Source organism: Rhododendron vialii, chromosome 6a (assembly GCF_030253575.1).
Source record: "Rhododendron vialii isolate Sample 1 chromosome 6a, ASM3025357v1".
In the NCBI taxonomy this organism is placed as follows: Eukaryota; Viridiplantae; Streptophyta; class Magnoliopsida; order Ericales; family Ericaceae; genus Rhododendron; species Rhododendron vialii.
In genome coordinates, this window is record NC_080562.1 from 38,266,480 (window position 1) to 38,284,662 (window position 18,183).

At 38.0% G+C, this 18,183-nt stretch overlaps 2 protein-coding genes and 1 long non-coding RNA gene across 4 annotated transcripts; 1 reads left to right on the top strand and 2 right to left on the bottom strand.

The window, feature by feature from the left end:
* The first annotated feature begins 330 nt into the window (after positions 1-330).
* LOC131329853 (probable bifunctional methylthioribulose-1-phosphate dehydratase/enolase-phosphatase E1 1) lies at positions 331-9,222 on the top strand. 2 transcript variants are annotated; one of them, XM_058363253.1, is made up of 9 exons: positions 331-524; positions 701-837; positions 2,260-2,442; positions 2,556-2,711; positions 3,070-3,219; positions 3,289-3,390; positions 8,113-8,222; positions 8,306-8,424; positions 8,768-9,222. In XM_058363253.1, the coding sequence occupies exons 1-9, from the start codon at positions 401-403 to the stop codon at positions 8,857-8,859; spliced, it is 1,173 nt and encodes a 390-aa protein (XP_058219236.1). In that variant the 5' UTR covers positions 331-400; the 3' UTR covers positions 8,860-9,222. The 2 variants fall into 2 exon arrangements, with proteins under 2 accessions (XP_058219236.1, XP_058219237.1); XM_058363254.1 differs by having other exon boundaries at positions 384-524; positions 666-837.
* A 1,774-nt stretch (positions 9,223-10,996) lies between these two features.
* LOC131329305 (VQ motif-containing protein 4-like) lies at positions 10,997-12,283 on the bottom strand. The gene has a single exon (XM_058362389.1). The coding sequence runs from the start codon at positions 12,051-12,053 to the stop codon at positions 11,427-11,429; it is 627 nt and encodes a 208-aa protein (XP_058218372.1). The 5' UTR covers positions 12,054-12,283; the 3' UTR covers positions 10,997-11,426.
* A 1,259-nt stretch (positions 12,284-13,542) lies between these two features.
* LOC131329409 (uncharacterized) lies at positions 13,543-15,501 on the bottom strand. The gene is made up of 2 exons (XR_009200756.1): positions 15,416-15,501; positions 13,543-14,500 (listed from the first exon to the last, which is right to left on the bottom strand). It is a non-coding gene; the product is annotated as an uncharacterized LOC131329409 (long non-coding RNA).
* Positions 15,502-18,183: the final 2,682 nt, after the last annotated feature.

An 18,183-nucleotide genomic window follows, 5' to 3' on the forward strand; every position in this document is an offset into this window, starting at 1 on the left:
ACAAATCATCCAAGCCGTTCATTAAATGTAAAACATTTTTTCAATGGTCCTCGTGAAAAATAAGCTCAATCCAATACCTATAGGTGCTTCATCCAACCATCTAACTTTTCATTCAGATTTTCAGATAATGAAAAGTTATATGATTGGATCAAGCACCTATAGGTATCGGATTGAGATTATTTTTTACAGGGACCCTTGAAAAAATGTTTTACATTTAATAAACGACTCAGATGATTTGTATGAAACCCGTGATGGACCACACAACGAAATATGTGCACAATCTGTGCACAGATTGTATGTGTGTATACTTTCTGGTAAAATAAATTTTCCTCAGCGAAAACCCCCCAAGTCACCCACTTTCTCACTCTACGCAACAAACCAAAGAGAACCTGCAACAACAATGGTGGTATTAGCTGGAAACGGATTGAAAATGGCGACCAATTCAGGGGTATGCATACGGAGCAACCAAGTGGCAGAAACAAAGGCCTTCATATCTAATGTCTGCCGTCAATTCTACGACCTCGGTACCCTCTCTCTGTAACTTATGTTCATTATCCATGCCCATATATAGATAATGCATCGAAATCTTTCTTCATTCTTGTTGAATTCATCTTATTTTGTTCTTAGTTTGATTGTATCTGGGTTTTCTTTGTTGCTGTCCGAAGTGGCTTCAGTTGTTTGTTTGGGGGCGTTTGGACAGGTTTGCAAAAGGAAAGAATGGTTACAGAGGACATGTATGTAGTCCCTCCAAATGGGTCTAAACTTTCTTGGCCAATATCCAAGCCATACCCTCACAAACCACCAAAAAGTTCTGATTTTGCTCCTCTCTGTGTGAAGGTATACTCCACTTGTGGTATTAGTTTTGTCGTCTTCTCTATTTTCTCTTCATGTTTTTGTTGTGGATGTGTATTACAACTTGGTCATCTTTGAACCTTTGCGGAATAGGTTTCTTGGTTGTTGTGTTTATGTCTTGCTGGGATTGAAAAGGGTCTGAATTGAGTACCCATCTGGCCATCCATATGTTACAGGAGTAGATTTCTATTGTTGTGGAGTGCAATTATCTAGGCTTCAGTTACTATCCATGATGAATGAATTAATCTCCCTTTGAATAGTTCAACTTGTTTATTTACTCAAAAAATGTGGATTCTTCTGAATTTTGATTTTCCAACTGCTCTTTTGATGCTTTGCTCAGAAGTTGGAAAAAATAGAAAAAGAAAGAAGAATCAACATTATAGCTCTTTTTTGTTCTTCTGCTTCACCAAGAGTTGAACACCTTTTCAACAAGAATCAATGGATTTATAGTAAGACCTCATATCCAAAAGAGAATTCCGTTAATTTGATCCAAAATTATCATGTATAGTGATTGGGTAACTAACACTAACTTACATAACCCTTTCGGCATTCAGTTTCCATGTATATACTGTATTAGACCAAAAAGGTTATATTCATTGCATTAACATGAATGTTGCTTCTATATCCTAACAATCATATCCTTAAGCGCAAAATTTTATGTGCTAACTCCTGTACTCATTAGCTAGTTTTCATTATGGGCCAGTTTCCTATAAATGTTGCGTTTTTATGCGTGTGATGATGTTATCAATGGCTACTGGTATAGCTGTATTCAGGTATTTGCTAGCTTTCATTTTGAACTCTGAAGCAAAAGAGTTACAGTACTCGGAACTGAGGGGAGCAATTGACTCCAGAACAGGACCTCTGGACCATTAAAATGATCTATACCGTCTGTGTTATATTACCCCAGAGAACCTTTCCAGAGCTTGGTCTCATGTTAAATTCTTCAAGACTAGTTATCATGTATGGTAAGGTCAAGTGCATAGTGCTTCTGACTTTTCAACCTTTCCCCATTGTGTTGTAGATTGAAGCGTATCCAAAAACAACAGTTATTCTGGTTCGGAAAATATCTGAGGGGGATTCTTGGATTAGTTCTAATACCTGATTTTGGGACCTTCGGATCATCTAAGGAAGATATGGACGACATTGAGCATCAGCATAGATCTTTTTTATTCTTGGCAAACGATTTGCTCGCCTTAACATGTTGTGCTATGTTGTATGTCCACGGAGTGACTTGTTCATCCTTTTATAAGCTCTGCTCTTCTGTCATGAGGATGAAGGCACTTGTAATGGCTTTGTATGTAGTTTCATATGTAATCTCCATGTACCAAAGAGAAATGATTTATCTCCAATTGACAACTTAATCCTACCCTTGATTTTTTTGTTTTTTCTGACAACTTTATCTTCCAGGCTGAATGTTACCATTATGTCTTTGATGCTGCTATCAATCTTCATCCACTGGGTCTGGACTGTTCTACCAGAAATCATGGTCCAATTCCTAAGTCCAGAGGAGTTTTTGGTGGTCATCAAAATGTTGACATGTCTGTGAAGGCAGGGTCTCTTATATCACATAATGACAAGAAGCAGCAAAGAGTAAGTTCTTGAAGTATTCTCTGTATTATCACTTTTTTCTGGGAGTGTCATTGCGTTCTTTAATTCTAGTTCCGATCTTAACACGCATTATTTGTTAATATTCTTTTTTGCAGCTTTGCATTGTTCTGGACATTGAAGGGACCACCACTCCGATTTCATTTGTTACTGACGTTCTCTTTCCATATGCCCGTGAGAATGTAGGGAGGCATTTGGATTTGACATATGACTCTACAGAGACTCAAGACGACATCAAGTTGTTGCGATCTCAAGTGAGGCCTTCGTTTTCCATCTGTAGAGTGGCATTTAATACCCCAAATTTCCAAAGTGTATCTTTGAGAAATTTGTTATGTAAACCTTGTAGGGATTCATATTTTCTTCCTTACTCAAATGATCTTTTTACATTTGCGATTCTGGTTTGGTATCGTTAATTTTTATCATATATAATTCACCAACATGTACCTCAGCACATCATAGCGTTTTTCCTCTGTCGATATAGGAGAGCTATTGTGAGCATTCAGGAAGATTTTTTTCATTTGGAGTGTCAAAATCATCACCCTTATGTTAATGGATACGAATTTTCTCCAACAGTAGTAATAAAGTGAATGCAACTTCTATGTTCGTTTTCAGGTACACGATGACTTACAACAAGGAATTGCTGGCGCCGTGCCAATCCCTTCTAATGATGCAGGAAAAGAGGAGCTCATTGCAGCTTTGGTTGCTAACGTGCAAGCAATGATTAGAGCTGACCGGAAGATCACTGCCTTGAAACAATTGCAGGTGAGAACCATGGAACTTGTTGTGAAAATGCCTTCTCTTAATCTGGCTGCTGACATTTTAAGGATTCAGGGTCATATTTGGAGGACCGGATTCCAGAATAATGAAATAGAGGGGGTGGTTTTTGATGATGTGCCTGAAGCTCTTGAAAACTGGCACGCTTCGGGCATCAAGGTCAGTTTACATTCCTCCTTTTCTTTTGGTTTTTTATGATGTATACCTCCGACCTGTTTACGGTATACAGCTTTGTTTTCTGCTAGCTGTGCTTCTGTTCCCTTGCTCGTCAAGGAAAAGTCTGGAAGATCACAATCGTTTAGTTTCCTACCATAAAGTACTACTCGAAATGCTTACTCTTGTTGTGAGAGAAAGAAGGAAAAGTGTATAGGGTGTTAACTAACCCTAACACAGGTGAGCTTTATTTATATTATGCGGCGACTAGTTACATAACATAAGCAACCAATGTGGGACTAAGTCCAACTCTATTCTAACACTCCCCCTCAAGCTGGAGAATAAATATCACAAAATCCCAGCTTGTTACGTAACAACTCTAAACGTGGTTTAACTAGAGACTTGGTGAAGATATCTGCCAACTGAGCTCCTGTAGACACGAAAGGGGTAGCCAACAGGCCACTATCTATCTTCTCCCGAACAATATGACAATTTACCTCGATGTGTTTGGTTCTCTCATGAAATACCGGATTCGAAGCGATATGTATTGCTGCCTGATTATCACAATACATAGGAATAGGTAACTGTACACCAAGCCCCAACTCCTCGAGCAAAGCTCTCAACCATACAATCTCGCATGTAGTATGAGCCATGGCACGATACTCTGCTTCAGCACTGGAACGAGCAACCACAGTTTGTTTCTTGCTCTTCCAGGTAACTAAATTTCCACCAACAAAAGTACAGTACCCAGTTGTGGACCGTCTATCAGATGGTGATCCTGCCCAATCAGCGTCGGTAAAGGCTTCGACACGCAAATGACCATTTGAACGATAAAACAAGCCACGTCCAGGATGAGCCTTGAGATACTTCACAATACGAAGACAAGCTTCCCAATGTGGAAAACGAGGAGCTGACATGAACTGACTTACCATACTGACAGCAAATGAGATATCAGGCCGTGTATTGGTGAGATAATTCAGCTTGCCTACCAAGCGACGATAACTGTCTGGATGAGGAAATATCTCCCCCTGATCAACACACAATTTGACGTTTGGATCCATAGGAGTCTCCGCAGGCTTTGCTCCCAATAAACCAGTCTCCTCTAGAATATCTAGCGTATACTTTCTTTGAGATAAACTGATCCCTTCCTTGGATCTTGCTACCTCAATACCCAAGAAATATCGTAGCTTACCCAAATCTTTGGTGTGAAACTGACGCTGTAAGAACTGTTTCAGCTCATCAATACCTTTCTGATCATCCCCAGTAATAATGATATCATCCACATACACAATCAACACTACTCTTCCCCGATCTGACTGAATAGAGAAGACAGAATGATCAGAATGAGAGCGACGCATACCAAACTGCAACACAGCATCACTAAACCTGCCAAACCAAGCTCGAGGGGACTGCTTAAGACCATAGAGGGCTTTGCGAAGGCGACACACTTGAGATCTTGGGACGGAGGAGGCGTGGTGGCTGGTACTTGTGGGGCTGTTAATACTTGTTGCCGACGAACATACACCTGCAAGGGAGGACCAGATGGTACACAAATAGGAAACACAGACTCAGACTCAGAAAGGTCAACTGGAGTACTGTGACCCGAGTAAAAGGGCAATGACTCATTAAATGTGACATCAGCACAAACAAAATGACGACGAAGAGATGGTGAGTAACACTTATACCCTTTCTGAGTGCGTGAGTACCCCAGAAAAATACACCGAATTGACCGTGGATCAAGTTTGTCCCGGTCAGGATCCAGAGCATGAACATAACAGGTGCACCCAAACACTCGTAAGGGTAATGAGTGGAGAGGGCGACCAGGAAATAAAACGGTATGGGGTATCTAACCACCTAGAACGCTAGATGGCATACGATTGATCAAGTAACATACTGTAAGAACAGCATAACTCCAGTAAGACTTAGGAACTTGCATTTGAAATAATAGAGCACGCATAACCTCTGATAAATGCCTAATCTTGCGTTCGGCAACTCCATTTTGTTGTGGAGTTCGAGCGCAAGAAGATTGGTGAATTATACCATGGTCATCAAAAAACTTAGAAAGAGAATTATGAAAATATTCACCTGCATTGTCAGAACGAAATATACGAATGCAAGTATCAAATTGAGTTTTGATTTCCATATAAAATGACTTAAAGATAGAAGACAACTCTGACCGCTCTTTCATGAGATAAAGATACGTAACACGAGAATAATCATCGACAAAAATAGCATAATACTGAAAGCCAAAAACATTAGGAACACGCATTGGACCCCAAATATCAAAATGAACTAAGTGAAAAGGACGGGTTACGCGACTCTCAACCCTAGGATAAAAAGATACTCTATGATGTTTACTAAACTCACAGACTTCACAGGGCAAAGCATCAACACGGCTACATGAAGGTACCAGCCGTTTAAGATTCTGAAGGGATGGATGACCAAGTCGACAATGATGTTGATAGGGTGACACAGAAGACTGAAGGGCAACAGAACTAGGGTGAACATTGTCAGTAAAGTAATATAAACCACCACGCTCAGTACCACCACCAATTTTTCGCCCCGTCTTGAGATCCTGAAACACACAACCATGAGGAAGAAATGTGACAGAGCAATTTAAAAATTTAGTAAGTTTACTAACTAACATAAGATTTAATGGAAAACGAGGAACGTGCAATACTGAATCCAAAGTCAAAGAAGAAGTAACAGAAACCGAACCCAAACCAGTAATATCAGTGGTAGAACCATCTGCTAAGGTAACACGAGATGGTTTATCAATAGACTAATGGCCAGAAAGAATAGTAGAATTACCAGTCATATGATCAGATGCACCAGAATCAATAACCCAAGGAACAGAAAAACGAGAAGTTGCAATACAAGCACTAGAAGAACCTGTCTGAGATAGCGTAGCAATGGAGGAACTTGTCTGAAGTGACACAAGGCGTTGGTACTCCTCCATAGAAATAGTCACCATAGCAGTGGAGCGTGCAGCCTGCCTAATATCCTTGAGAGAAGTAACCCGATGAGCTTGAGAAAAACCATGTAGGTCATAGCAGTGGTCCACCGTATGATTAGTTCCCCACAATAAGTACAAAGTCTAGAACCATGGCCTCGACTATGGCCACCTCCCCTTGACATGTGACCTGTACGACTAAATCCACAACGACCAAAACCATGACCACCAAAAACGCGGTCAAAACGACCACTGTACCCATAATCACGGCTAAATGAAGAACCAAAATCACCAGAATCAGCGGAAGTAAAATCAGAACCAGATTTCATTGCAAACATATCACCGTACAATGAGAGGCAACTAGTCAACTACCGATAGATCAACCAACCAAATACTCCACTAACAAACGGCTAATAAACAAGAAATAAGGAACTAATTGACCGGCTAACGACCAATGGCACGACACCGCATGCATCCAACAAAACCAAAGTAGCCACCGAACAACATAATCCCAATATCAAGCAACAACCAAGAGCTCATATGCCAACATAGACCAAATAACTCAACACAATCTAGCAATCGAAATCAGACTTCAACATACCCAAACTACCATCTATTGGAGAGGATAAACTGTAGATTGACCAAAAAAATCCAAAAATTACCAGAACAATCAGTGCATAAGAGTAACGGAACAATACCCAACAATGATGAACAGTAGCATGATGAACAGTGCGCGATGAACAATAACGATAGTGAACAGTAATCGGGGAACAGTACCGATGATGAACAGTACCTGTGAACTAATGATTAGGGTTAGGGTTAAGGCAGAGGCTAGGATTAGGATTGTGATTTTATGTACAGAGACTAGGGTTTAGGCTAGGATTGTAGGGATTATGTACAAAGGCTAGGGTGGTTTAGGATTGTTGTGGTGGTTTAGGATTAAGATTAAGATCCCGCTCTGATACCATGTTGTGAGAGAAAGAAGGAAAAGTGTATAGGGTGTTAACTAACCCGAACACAGGTGAGCTTTATTTATATTATGCGGCGACTAGTTACATAACATAAGCAACCAATGTGGGACTAAGTCCAACTCTATTCTAACAACTCTAATACTCTAAGGTCCAATATTCGGAATCGGCATTGGTCATAAATGAATGGAGCTATTCTTTGTTGAATGACTCCTCTTATAAGTTGTCTCTTTGAAGGCACATGTTGCCATTGAGACTGTGCAAGTTCTTTGAACTTCTATTTGGCAATATAAATGGGTGAGTTTCTTAGTGACGCATTGATCTCCTTCTCTGGAAGTCCCTGTAGTTTTCAACTGTTCATGCAGTGTTGGTTTTTAGCCGATAGTGCCTTTTGATAGTGTTACCTGATGGTTCTTGAACAATTGCTCTCCATTTGATTGATTATCACATGTTTGCAAGGTTGAATATCAAATGTTCTGTGGAAGGGGAAAAAAGGACCCTCGATAGTTGAAGCTTCATTAGACACATTACTTTTTGTTATGCAGTAACTAACTACGTTATAAAAGGCACCAAAGCCTGTAATCATCAGTCATGAATCATTTTAACTCTAACAGCGTTAACAAAGATCTAGCAAAAGTCTTCTGAAAGTAAATAACGTAATATTTTGAGGTTTGTGATCATTTTGTTCTTTCTCTAATCTCTACTGCTTTTATGGTTTGATCGTCTTATGTTTTTCTGTTATCGATCTTGTTCAAACGTAGTCTCAAGCTCTTGACGTGCACTTATCTCTCACTTCTCCTTCCTCAGGTGTACATATATTCCAGCGGCAGCAGATTGGCACAGAGGCTCATCTTTGGCAACACTAATTATGGGGACTTGAGAAAATACTTGTGTGGATTTTTTGATACTAGAGTGGGGTATTATTATACACTCTTTGAATTCAAATCTCTGCTTCAATATCCTTTTCTATTATCCTTTGATTCACTTCTATTTCATGCAGTAACAAGAAAGAAACAAGCAGTTACGTTGAGATCTCAGAATCTTTAGGCGTTGATAAGCCCTCAGAGATTTTATTTGTGACGGACGTCTATCAAGAAGCTATAGCTGCCAAGGCAGCAGGTAATGTTCTTCGTTTTGGTTTATATACTAAGCTTCAAAAGTTTGGGAAGGTTTGAACCGTCTCAAGGATAGATTATTTTTAATTTTTTTTTGAACGGCAAAGAAAGTTTTCATTAATCATAAAGATGCAAAGATGAAAACAGTACAATAGAAAATGAAATGCATTGAGAGGGGTTTGAAGAGTGCAAACTCTCCTACTATTGCTACTCGCAAATGCAAAACCTACCTCTAGGCCCCTCGTTAAAATCAGGTTCAATACTTCCCCAACCACATTGGTTGAGAATTATTGTTGGTGGGAGGTTTATCATAGCCATTTTATCTGAATTTTCATTTGGGTTTTCAGGTTTGGAGGTGATCATTTCTGTGCGGCCTGGAAATGGACCTCTACCAGAGAATCATGGGTTCAAGACAATCCAGTATTTCTCAGAAATCTAAGCTTGACTCTAGTCAGTCCATGTGAAATGCTTTAACGTCAATGACGTCGCACAAGTGGACATCCCACCAATGACGCGCAGTTTCAGCAGGATCTACCGGAGGTAGACATTAGATAGGTAGGTAGCCTTACTCTTAACACCCCCGACTTGAACTTGTGCCGTTAAGATGCACACTAGTTGTAAAATCTGTATACGTAAATGACTGTACATGGCTGTTAGATGAATTAGGGTCTCCCTTGCTCCGAGAATAATAATTACTAAAGAAGCCATGGCAATGATCCTGTTCAGTGCACTTGCTATGCCATCCTTACACAAGTTGAGGAAATGTTCCCATATTATGAAGAAAAGAAAATTACTTTTTTTTTTAATTGTCTGTCACATAGAACTTGAACGTGCAGATTTACTTGTTTTTCAATCATCACCTTGGTTTGTTCCACTTTCTCTTCCTTCCATCTCTCGCTCTTCTCCTACCTCTCTTTCTAGATATCAACTGATATTCGACGTACATGTATTAATGTTCTCAACGGATTTTAGAGAATGCATGATTTTAATCGTCAAAATTGACCTAGAAAGGGTTTAGGAATGCACCGAACAGGACGGTCAAGTACCCGAAGGATTTTACTCCCAGTATGGTTCCTGAAATTATCTACTCCGCATGGTTCATAACCAACAAGGCTTCTAGCAGGCATAGCCAGGAAATTAGCAAGCTATCTTTACTCAAGTGGGTGAAGTTTCGACTTTTGATCTTACCTTGTCAGTTGTCAAGTCAAACAGATCATATGATCTAACACTCCGTCAGCCTTTGTTGCTACTTAAAAGTAAATTCTTTTAGGGTGCTGATTTTGCCACTCTTTTTTTTTGTTAACGTTACAAGTGTATTTTTGCACCAAAAATACACTTGCAGAAGAGTGGCGTTAACAAAAAAGAGAGTAACAAAATTATTTCCCTTCTTTTATCGGCTAGTTCCAAAAAGAAATCCTCTGCATTGGAAACGCCAGTAGAAGAACGGTTCATCCAATCACCAATCTTACAGTGTTTTTTTCGCCTTTGCCATGTGTAGCGTTAGAGCAAGTACATCAGATGAGCTATATTCACAAAATTAGGTAAAACAGAGAAGTAAACCCCCAAAACTCCATTGCAGTAGACTAGCAAAACACAAATATAAAATACATTTCTTTCAATGGGTAGGTAAAAATAGCTAAGCACTATTCACCATCTACACACTTTTTTATTATTTTCATAGCAATTCTCTCTCTCCCTCTCTCTTCTGCCTTTTCTCTCTCTTCTGTCATATGGGGTACTCCCTCCGTCCCAATTGTTTGTCTCCTTTTTGACTTTTTGAGAGCGTTTGACCTCTCAAAAAATTGGCTATAATTTTCAATTCGTAAAAAATTGGCTATAATTTTCAATTCGTAATGTTTTTAATATGCAATATGGATCTTGTTTAATAGGTCTCAATTAGTTTTATTATACAAAATCTTTAAAATCATAAAAAACATTATAAAATATAAAATATAAGTATATTTTTGAAAGACACATATTTCGACAATTGAACAAACAAATTGAAACGGAGGGAGTAATTCACTAAGAGCAAGCACTCCAATGATTAGGAAAACTAACCATTAAACAGTGCCAAATTGTATTTTTGCTAGCTTTTTTTAACTTTCATATTGCACCAATACTCTCCATGATCTTCTCCATTCCATTTATAATATTATAAATTACCCCATATGACTATTGCACCAATACTCTGATACTCTCCATGATCTTCTCCATTCCATTTATAATATTATAAATTACCCCATATGACGGAAGAGAGAGAAAATGAGGCGGAAGAGAGAGGGAGAGAGAGAATTGCTATGAAAATAATAAAAAAGTGTGTAGATGGTGAATAGTGCTTACCTATTTTTACCTACCCATCGGAAGAAATGTATTTTACATTTGTATTTTGCTAGTCTACTGCACTGGAATTTTGGGATTTACTTCTCTGTTTTACCTAATTTTGTGGAAATAGCTCATTTGATGTACTTTAGTAGTTAGATTACGACACAGGCAAACTGTAACTCCGTCTGCTTAAACCTTAGACCTTTCACCTGCACACTTAGGCCTTCCTCCCATGCCCCTGGAACAAAGCCCCGTTGGCGATCTCACAAAGTTGGTCACATAAACATATGGTAATTTTACACCAAACACAGTATGATGTGTGAAATTCATACACACTGATAATGCAGAGTGCGAAGATGAGGTTCGTTCAAAGAGTACAGCACCCACCCTTCACACCACCATTTCTCCAAAAATACAAGGGAATTTACCGTATAAATGTCATCATCGAATGGTAAACAAAAAAATGGTCAAAACAATCTACTATTCCAAATTTAGGCACTAATACTTGCAGTAACAGTCGTACAAACTCTTTGGTCTGCCGTCTGCGGAGCCCACATATGGGTAGTTGGCCTACAAACTCCGGTGAGAGTTTGTACAATTATCGGCACAAGCGTTTGTGATTGTAGCTAGCCTATTTTTTTTTTTTTTGGGTTACTAGCTAGCCTAAATTTTCAATAGGAAGAATCAGAAAAAACCCCTTGGCGAAGTCACCGGAAACAGAGGCAAAAGCAGAGGCTCCGACTCTTTCAGAGTACTAGTCCTCGGCGACGGGTGCAAATAAAACCCTTTTTCAGCAATCGCCTTCTCTTCCTCCACTGACGACGAATTCCCCTCAAAAGATGAAGACGACTTTCCGAATGGGTATTCAACTAACGGCGTCCCAGGGCTAAGAGCTAACAAAGGAAAATCATGCACACCCGGCGACAACGTCTTGTCTTTTCCGCTCAAAGCCCCGGAATCCTGACCCATTGGGCTGATCATGAGCCCGTTTTTCAGATTGCTCCTTCTTTCGTAAAGCTTGGAGCTACTCTGTTTCTTCTGCCCTGTTTTCACCGGGGGTATGGAACTCGAGTGTTTGGATGATGCTTGTTTGCCAGTTCGGGGAGTACCGGTGAGAGTCTGGACTAGTTGCTTGAATGAGGTGGTGTCTGCTCGGATGAAAGTTGTTGGGTAGGAAATGGTTTCGGGTCTAGAGATGGGTTTTGGGGCAAGTGGTCGGGTTTGAATGTGGATTACTCCATTGGTGTTGCTGTTTGGGGAGGTTGTGGGAGATGGGTTCTGTCTCTCTTGAGCTCTAGAGGTGATCTCCATTTAGCCCTGAGAGAGAGAGAGAGAGAGAGAGAGAGAGAGAGAGAGAAGGCAAGGGTTGGTTTCAGGGTGGAGAAGTATAGAAAGATGATTGGAGAAGAAGGTTTTGACAAGGAGGGGATTGATTATGTTTTGCTTGGTTTTGTTTTGTTGTGGTTTTTGTTGCCACTCGCTCTCATTTTATGACTTTCAAGTCTTCTCTCTCTTTTACTATTCTTTTTGAACATGTGGAGAGAGAACAAGATTTTACAATTATTGAGTAGTTTAGATGTATGGATTACCCCCTCACATTTTCGAGTACATTTTGCAATAAAAAGAGTCCGTTGCGTAAGGACTTTGTTGGAGCATACATTTCACGTGCCATTATTATTGTGTGATTATGAAAGGTAAACTACTAATCGCCCCCGGTGTCAGCCCCCCACTGACACGGCCTTCCTTCCCCCTTTTACCCCCTCTCTCTCTCTCTCTCTCCTTCCTTCCCTTCCAGTACTCTCTCTTATATTTGATTTTTTTGTTATAAAATTTTAAATACTAATAATTTGTTTTTCACGTATTTTTTTAATAAATTTATATTTTTGAAATCTACTTAACAAAATCTATCAAACAAGCCTAATATTGATGGTAAAATAATATAAAACGAAAAAATTATATTTTTTATGTAGTCTAAACTATCTAAAGAGGTTGAAAAATATGTGCCAAATTTCAATCCGTTTTTACGTAGTTTAATTATGACCATTTAGGATAAAATGAGCAGAAAACTGAAATCTTTCCACCGGTTTAAACAGATTGAAATTTGGAACACTTAATTTTTTAAACATTTTTAGACAGTTTATATATTAAAAAATATAGTTAAAAAATTAAGTGTTTCAAATTTAAATCCGCTTGAACCGGTGGAAAGATTTTAGTTTCCTGATCATTTTATCCTAAATGGCCATAATTAAATTTTGACTCTAGGACTCTCGTTGATAAGCCCTAAGAGATATTTGATTCTAAAAGGCCAAAAATTCATTATGATCATTTAAGATAAAATGGAAAAAAAAAACAAGATCTTTCCACCGATTGAACCGGATTGAAAATCGGAACACTAAAATAATTTTAAATAAATAAAAAAGAAAAAAGATACAGAGTATAAATATTATTAATTAAATAAAAAATAACAAAAAATAGGTTCTCGGTATTTTTGGAATGAAAAGGTTACAAAATTAAGGTTGAAAGTTGGAAGTTGCAACAGTTGAAAGTTAATCACACCATTGGTTGAAAGTTGCAACAGTTGGCCAGTTTGAAGTTGGAAAAAAATTAATTGCACCATTGGTTGAAAAGTCTTTCTGAACTCATATCATCTTTTTCAGATCAACAGGACCCTACATTGATAGCGTTGGTTGAAAGTTGCATGTCACGCCCTGCCCCGCAAACGACACCCAAAGTGGGCCCGAGTCGGCGCGGCTACGTGGCATTCCACACAAAAGACCACACCACACTCTACAACCAATCAGAATACAACTTAGCGGAAGACTTCTCACAATAAAACAGAAATGAGTCAACGTACCGATCAACCAATCACAAGCCTGCATAGCTAAAACCATAACCACTACTACAAGACTTATTAAGTTCTATACTTCAACATATTCACCAATGACTAAATTACAACTTATAAAAATCAATTCCTTCAATAACTACCTACAGCACGCTCGACCACCAACACCTCCCAAAGCTAATACTCGAGTACACCTCAACACGTCGACCGGTAGTGGAACCACTCTAAGGAACCTGCTACCTGGCAGACCAAAAAGGAAAGCCAGAGTGTGTGAGATATAGAAATGCTCAATAAAATATCACAATACCCATAAGAATATCAATAAGAATATTCACCACCAACATAACTGCAATACCCATATGAGTATATTAGTTATAACCACCACATCCGCCAAACATAGCAATATTATCCAATAAACAGCCACGTAACAATAACTGAATTAACGACAGCATGAATGTAAATCACACAAGCATGCAGTGACACGTCTGCCACATTCCCATGTACCCAAGGCATTGTGTCCCGCAAACCATGCTCCCAACCTCCGTTAATTAGACGGAATGGCATACGACATGGCGTGACTCACTCCACAATCCTTTCGCGGGTACAATCAACATACAACAAGCATGCATACCATTAGCTAAAACAACATATAGCATGATATACAATTTCGACCATATATATCCATATCAATAGCTAAACCTCGATTAGCATGATATCATTGATATACAATCACCTCCACCGCATTATCTATATAACGATAATCATATCGAAAGCTAAAATACCATTAGCATGATATACACATACCACCACAACAATATCTTATTGAGAAGTACCATATCAGACACACTCACCTTCGCTTCGACTGGAGTATGCCAAACTTACGGTTTCGACACCTCCCACTTGACCAACTCGCTACCTAATCACAAGCTAACCATATTAGCATACGACTCCATTGAAATGCTCAAACAAATATATGATAACACCTCATAACATTTTACCAAGCTAACACTTGCCAAAAAGTTAACCAAGTCACCAAACATCCCTAAGGCATTCAAACGAATGTTTAATATCGAGTTGTAGAGCTAACTAGGTATTAAACAATACCCAACAAATACAAACTTGTCCATCTCAAAGACCCATATGTGTATCAAAGCATACATAAAATTAGAGTAGCACTTAATCAACAAAATCTATATGGAAACTTATAACCATTTCACCATATTTTGACCATAACTTCTTTTAGGATTAGAATTGAGTTTTGAAACCCCCACCATTAGAAAGTACATTTTGAGTACATCAATTTCGATATATAATTTGCCCAAAAAGGAGTTCGGATGAAAAAGATATGATCGTCCGAAGTTTCACAACAGTTGCTGAAAAGTTACCCGAGAGGTACAGGTACCACAAAAACTCAGTACGGGTACCCACCCAAAATCGACCCAAATGTTTCAATTCTGATCTGCCGGTACAGGTACCACCAAAAAGTGGTACGGGTACCGACTGGGTTTTCAGCGAAAATTCAGTTTGTTCATCCTCTGATTCCCAACCTTTTCTCCACTCAAATCTCATCTAAAACCCACTAAAACTTCACAAAATCATGCTCAAACTCGTACATAGCAAAGAGCTACTCAAGAACATCAAAACCCACGAATCAAATCAAGTTCTAAACACCAAATTCAAGGGATTTAAGACTAGGTTCTTAATTTCTCCAAGAACTCCAACCCACATCCAAATTAACCCAAAACCATTTATTCTAGGCACGAATTCAACCTCCAAACACATGAACTAAACATAATAAACACGAAATCTAATACAAGAAAGCATGAATTACCATGTTAGGACTTCAATTCCAGGACAAAATGATCATCCCCAAGCAAATCCCCTTCTCTTCTCTTCTTCTCCCTTCCTGCCGTCTCTTCTTTCTCTCTCTCTCTCTCTCTCTCTCTACGTGAAATGATAAGGGAAAGGGGAAGATATTTCTCCCCAGGATATTTTGTTAACAAAGGGAAAATCATTCCACGCAAGCGAAACCATATACAACTTATACTCCAACCCACAAATCACATACAAGCCCTCGAGGTTCTACTACATGCAAGTTAACCTTAGAAACATATAATTCAATTAAAACATGAATTCAAAATATTAAATATCCGGGATGGGTATTACATTGCACCTACAACATTTTTAAATGTTATCCGTTGCAAATTCAACAGTAGCGCCTATATATTCAGTTGCCTGTATATTTATTTGTGTATGTCTTGACCTATATATTCACACTTACTCTCATTCACCACATCCTTAAAATTTTCTCAACTTTCATTTCATTTTCGTAATTCATAGAAGAACATTATGGATCAGTACAATTTTTCATTTTCGGATAGTTGGTCAGTTAGAAACAATGTTGTGAATGATGTTTCGTGTGGGGAGAGCAGTTCCTACGTTGGGCGAGATTATACAGCCGAATTTAAGACTAACCAGGTTAGTTAGTACGTATTTGTTGTTATTATACATATTTGTTCCTTATTTTGAAAGTAGGCTGCATAATGTTTTGTTTATACGTATTCATTTTTTTTGTTATAGATATTTGAAACTAGAGTTGTCATGGTAGATTGGGTGCGAAAAGTTGGTAAGGAAAATGGTTTTGTGATTGTTATAAGTAAATCTGCTAGTATAAAGGGCAACAAGATGCCGAAATGCATTTTTATTTGTGAAATGGGAAGATTGTACAGACCGCCACCGGAAGGGCATTCGATATGATTTTTTCGAGTTGTTTCACTCACTTGCCGTTGAGCTCCCATCCAGTTCCATTAGAAGCGCGCACACATATAGCTATTAGCCGTATTAATGGCAATCACTTCGTGCAAGTTTTCTTATACCGTCATTACCCTGTACCACCCATCATCATATGGTCGAGGCCAAATGCATCAAACGAAGCACAAGAATGGGCTCATCCTTATGAAACACGCCTCCAATTGTTGTACGAAGTGATGTAGGTAGATCCGCCGGGACGACAACCACAATTTGGCGGAAATATTGACTAAATTGTGTATTTATTTATGTTCATGTATTGGTTCTATATACTTAATTATAATTAAATAAATTTCGATTTCAGTTTGCATTATTGATTGTTCAAAGAAATATAAAGTAAATTTAAGTGAATTCAACATACATAATTTATTTGAAAACTCAAATCTAGAAGTTTCAAAAAATGAACGACAAAAAAAAAAAAGATAATATATTGGACCCAAAAAAATTATTTAATATTTCATGTTCAATATTAGACTTGTTTGATAGATTTCGTTGAGTAGATTTCAAATATATAAAATTTATTTTAAAAAATACGTGATTTCAACATTTTCAGACAGTTTATATATTAAAAAATATGATTAAAAAATTAAGTGTTCCAAATTTCAATCCATTTGAATAGGTGAAAATATTTTATTATTCTAATCATTTTATCCTAAATGGTCATAATTAAATTTTGACTCTAGGGCTCTCGTTTTTTAACTCTAAGAAATATTTGATTCTACGACTTTCTTAGGGTTAATCAACGAGGTGCCATATTCAAAATTTAATTATAACCATTTAGGATAAAATAATCAGAAAACTAAAACTTTTCCACTAGTTCAAACGGATTGAAATTTAGAACACTTAATTTTTCAAACTCTTTATACATTTTAAATTACCACAAAAATATAGTTTTTCTGTTTTACATTATTTCACCATCGATATTAGGCTCGTTTGATAGGTTTCGTTGAGTAGATTTCAAAAATATATAATTTATTTTAAAAAAAACAAGTGAAAAAAATTATTAGCATTTACAATTTTATAAAAAAATAAAATAAAAGTGAAAGAATGCGGGAAGAGAAAGAAAGAGGGCATGGGTAAAACGGAAAAATCGGCTGGGCCGGTGTCAGACCCCCCTGACACGGGGGCAATTAACAGCTCTCTTATGAAAGGTGTTGCCCTGTTCATACTTTAGACATCCCCACTTGAAGCCCCAAATTCCTAACAGTACAAACAATCCGAAAGGGGGATTTGTCCGGTATTGCAGAGCACCAAATAGTCACTGAAAATAGTCTTGGGTCATGTTCTGCAAGCACTTCTTGATGAGAATACACAAGCAATACTAGGAAATACAATTTTCGTATACAATTCTGCACATACATGTGTTATTGAATTGATGTAGTATTAGTATGTCAGTCATCAGAGTGCTTTTTTGCTAATCTTGACTAAAAACATAACAGGCAATCATAACTTTTTAAATAACCTTGAAACCGTAGCATAACGAGATTAGCTAACAGAAATATTGACTCTTTTTTGTTTTGGGTAAATAACCGTGAAACCATAGTGTAACGAGATTAGCTAACAAAAATATTGACTTTGCCTACAACAATATATATATATATATATCGGGACGGTTCAAGGGACACCCTAAAAAATCACCTAAAAAAACACCCATAATCTCAATCTCATAGTTCCCGATCAAATTTTTATGATCCGAACCGTTCAATGTGTGCAAAATGTGATTTCAAAGGTGCCCGCGGAAAATTAGCAAAAAAAATAACCGGAAAAGTTTTGATTTGAGCAGTTTTTATT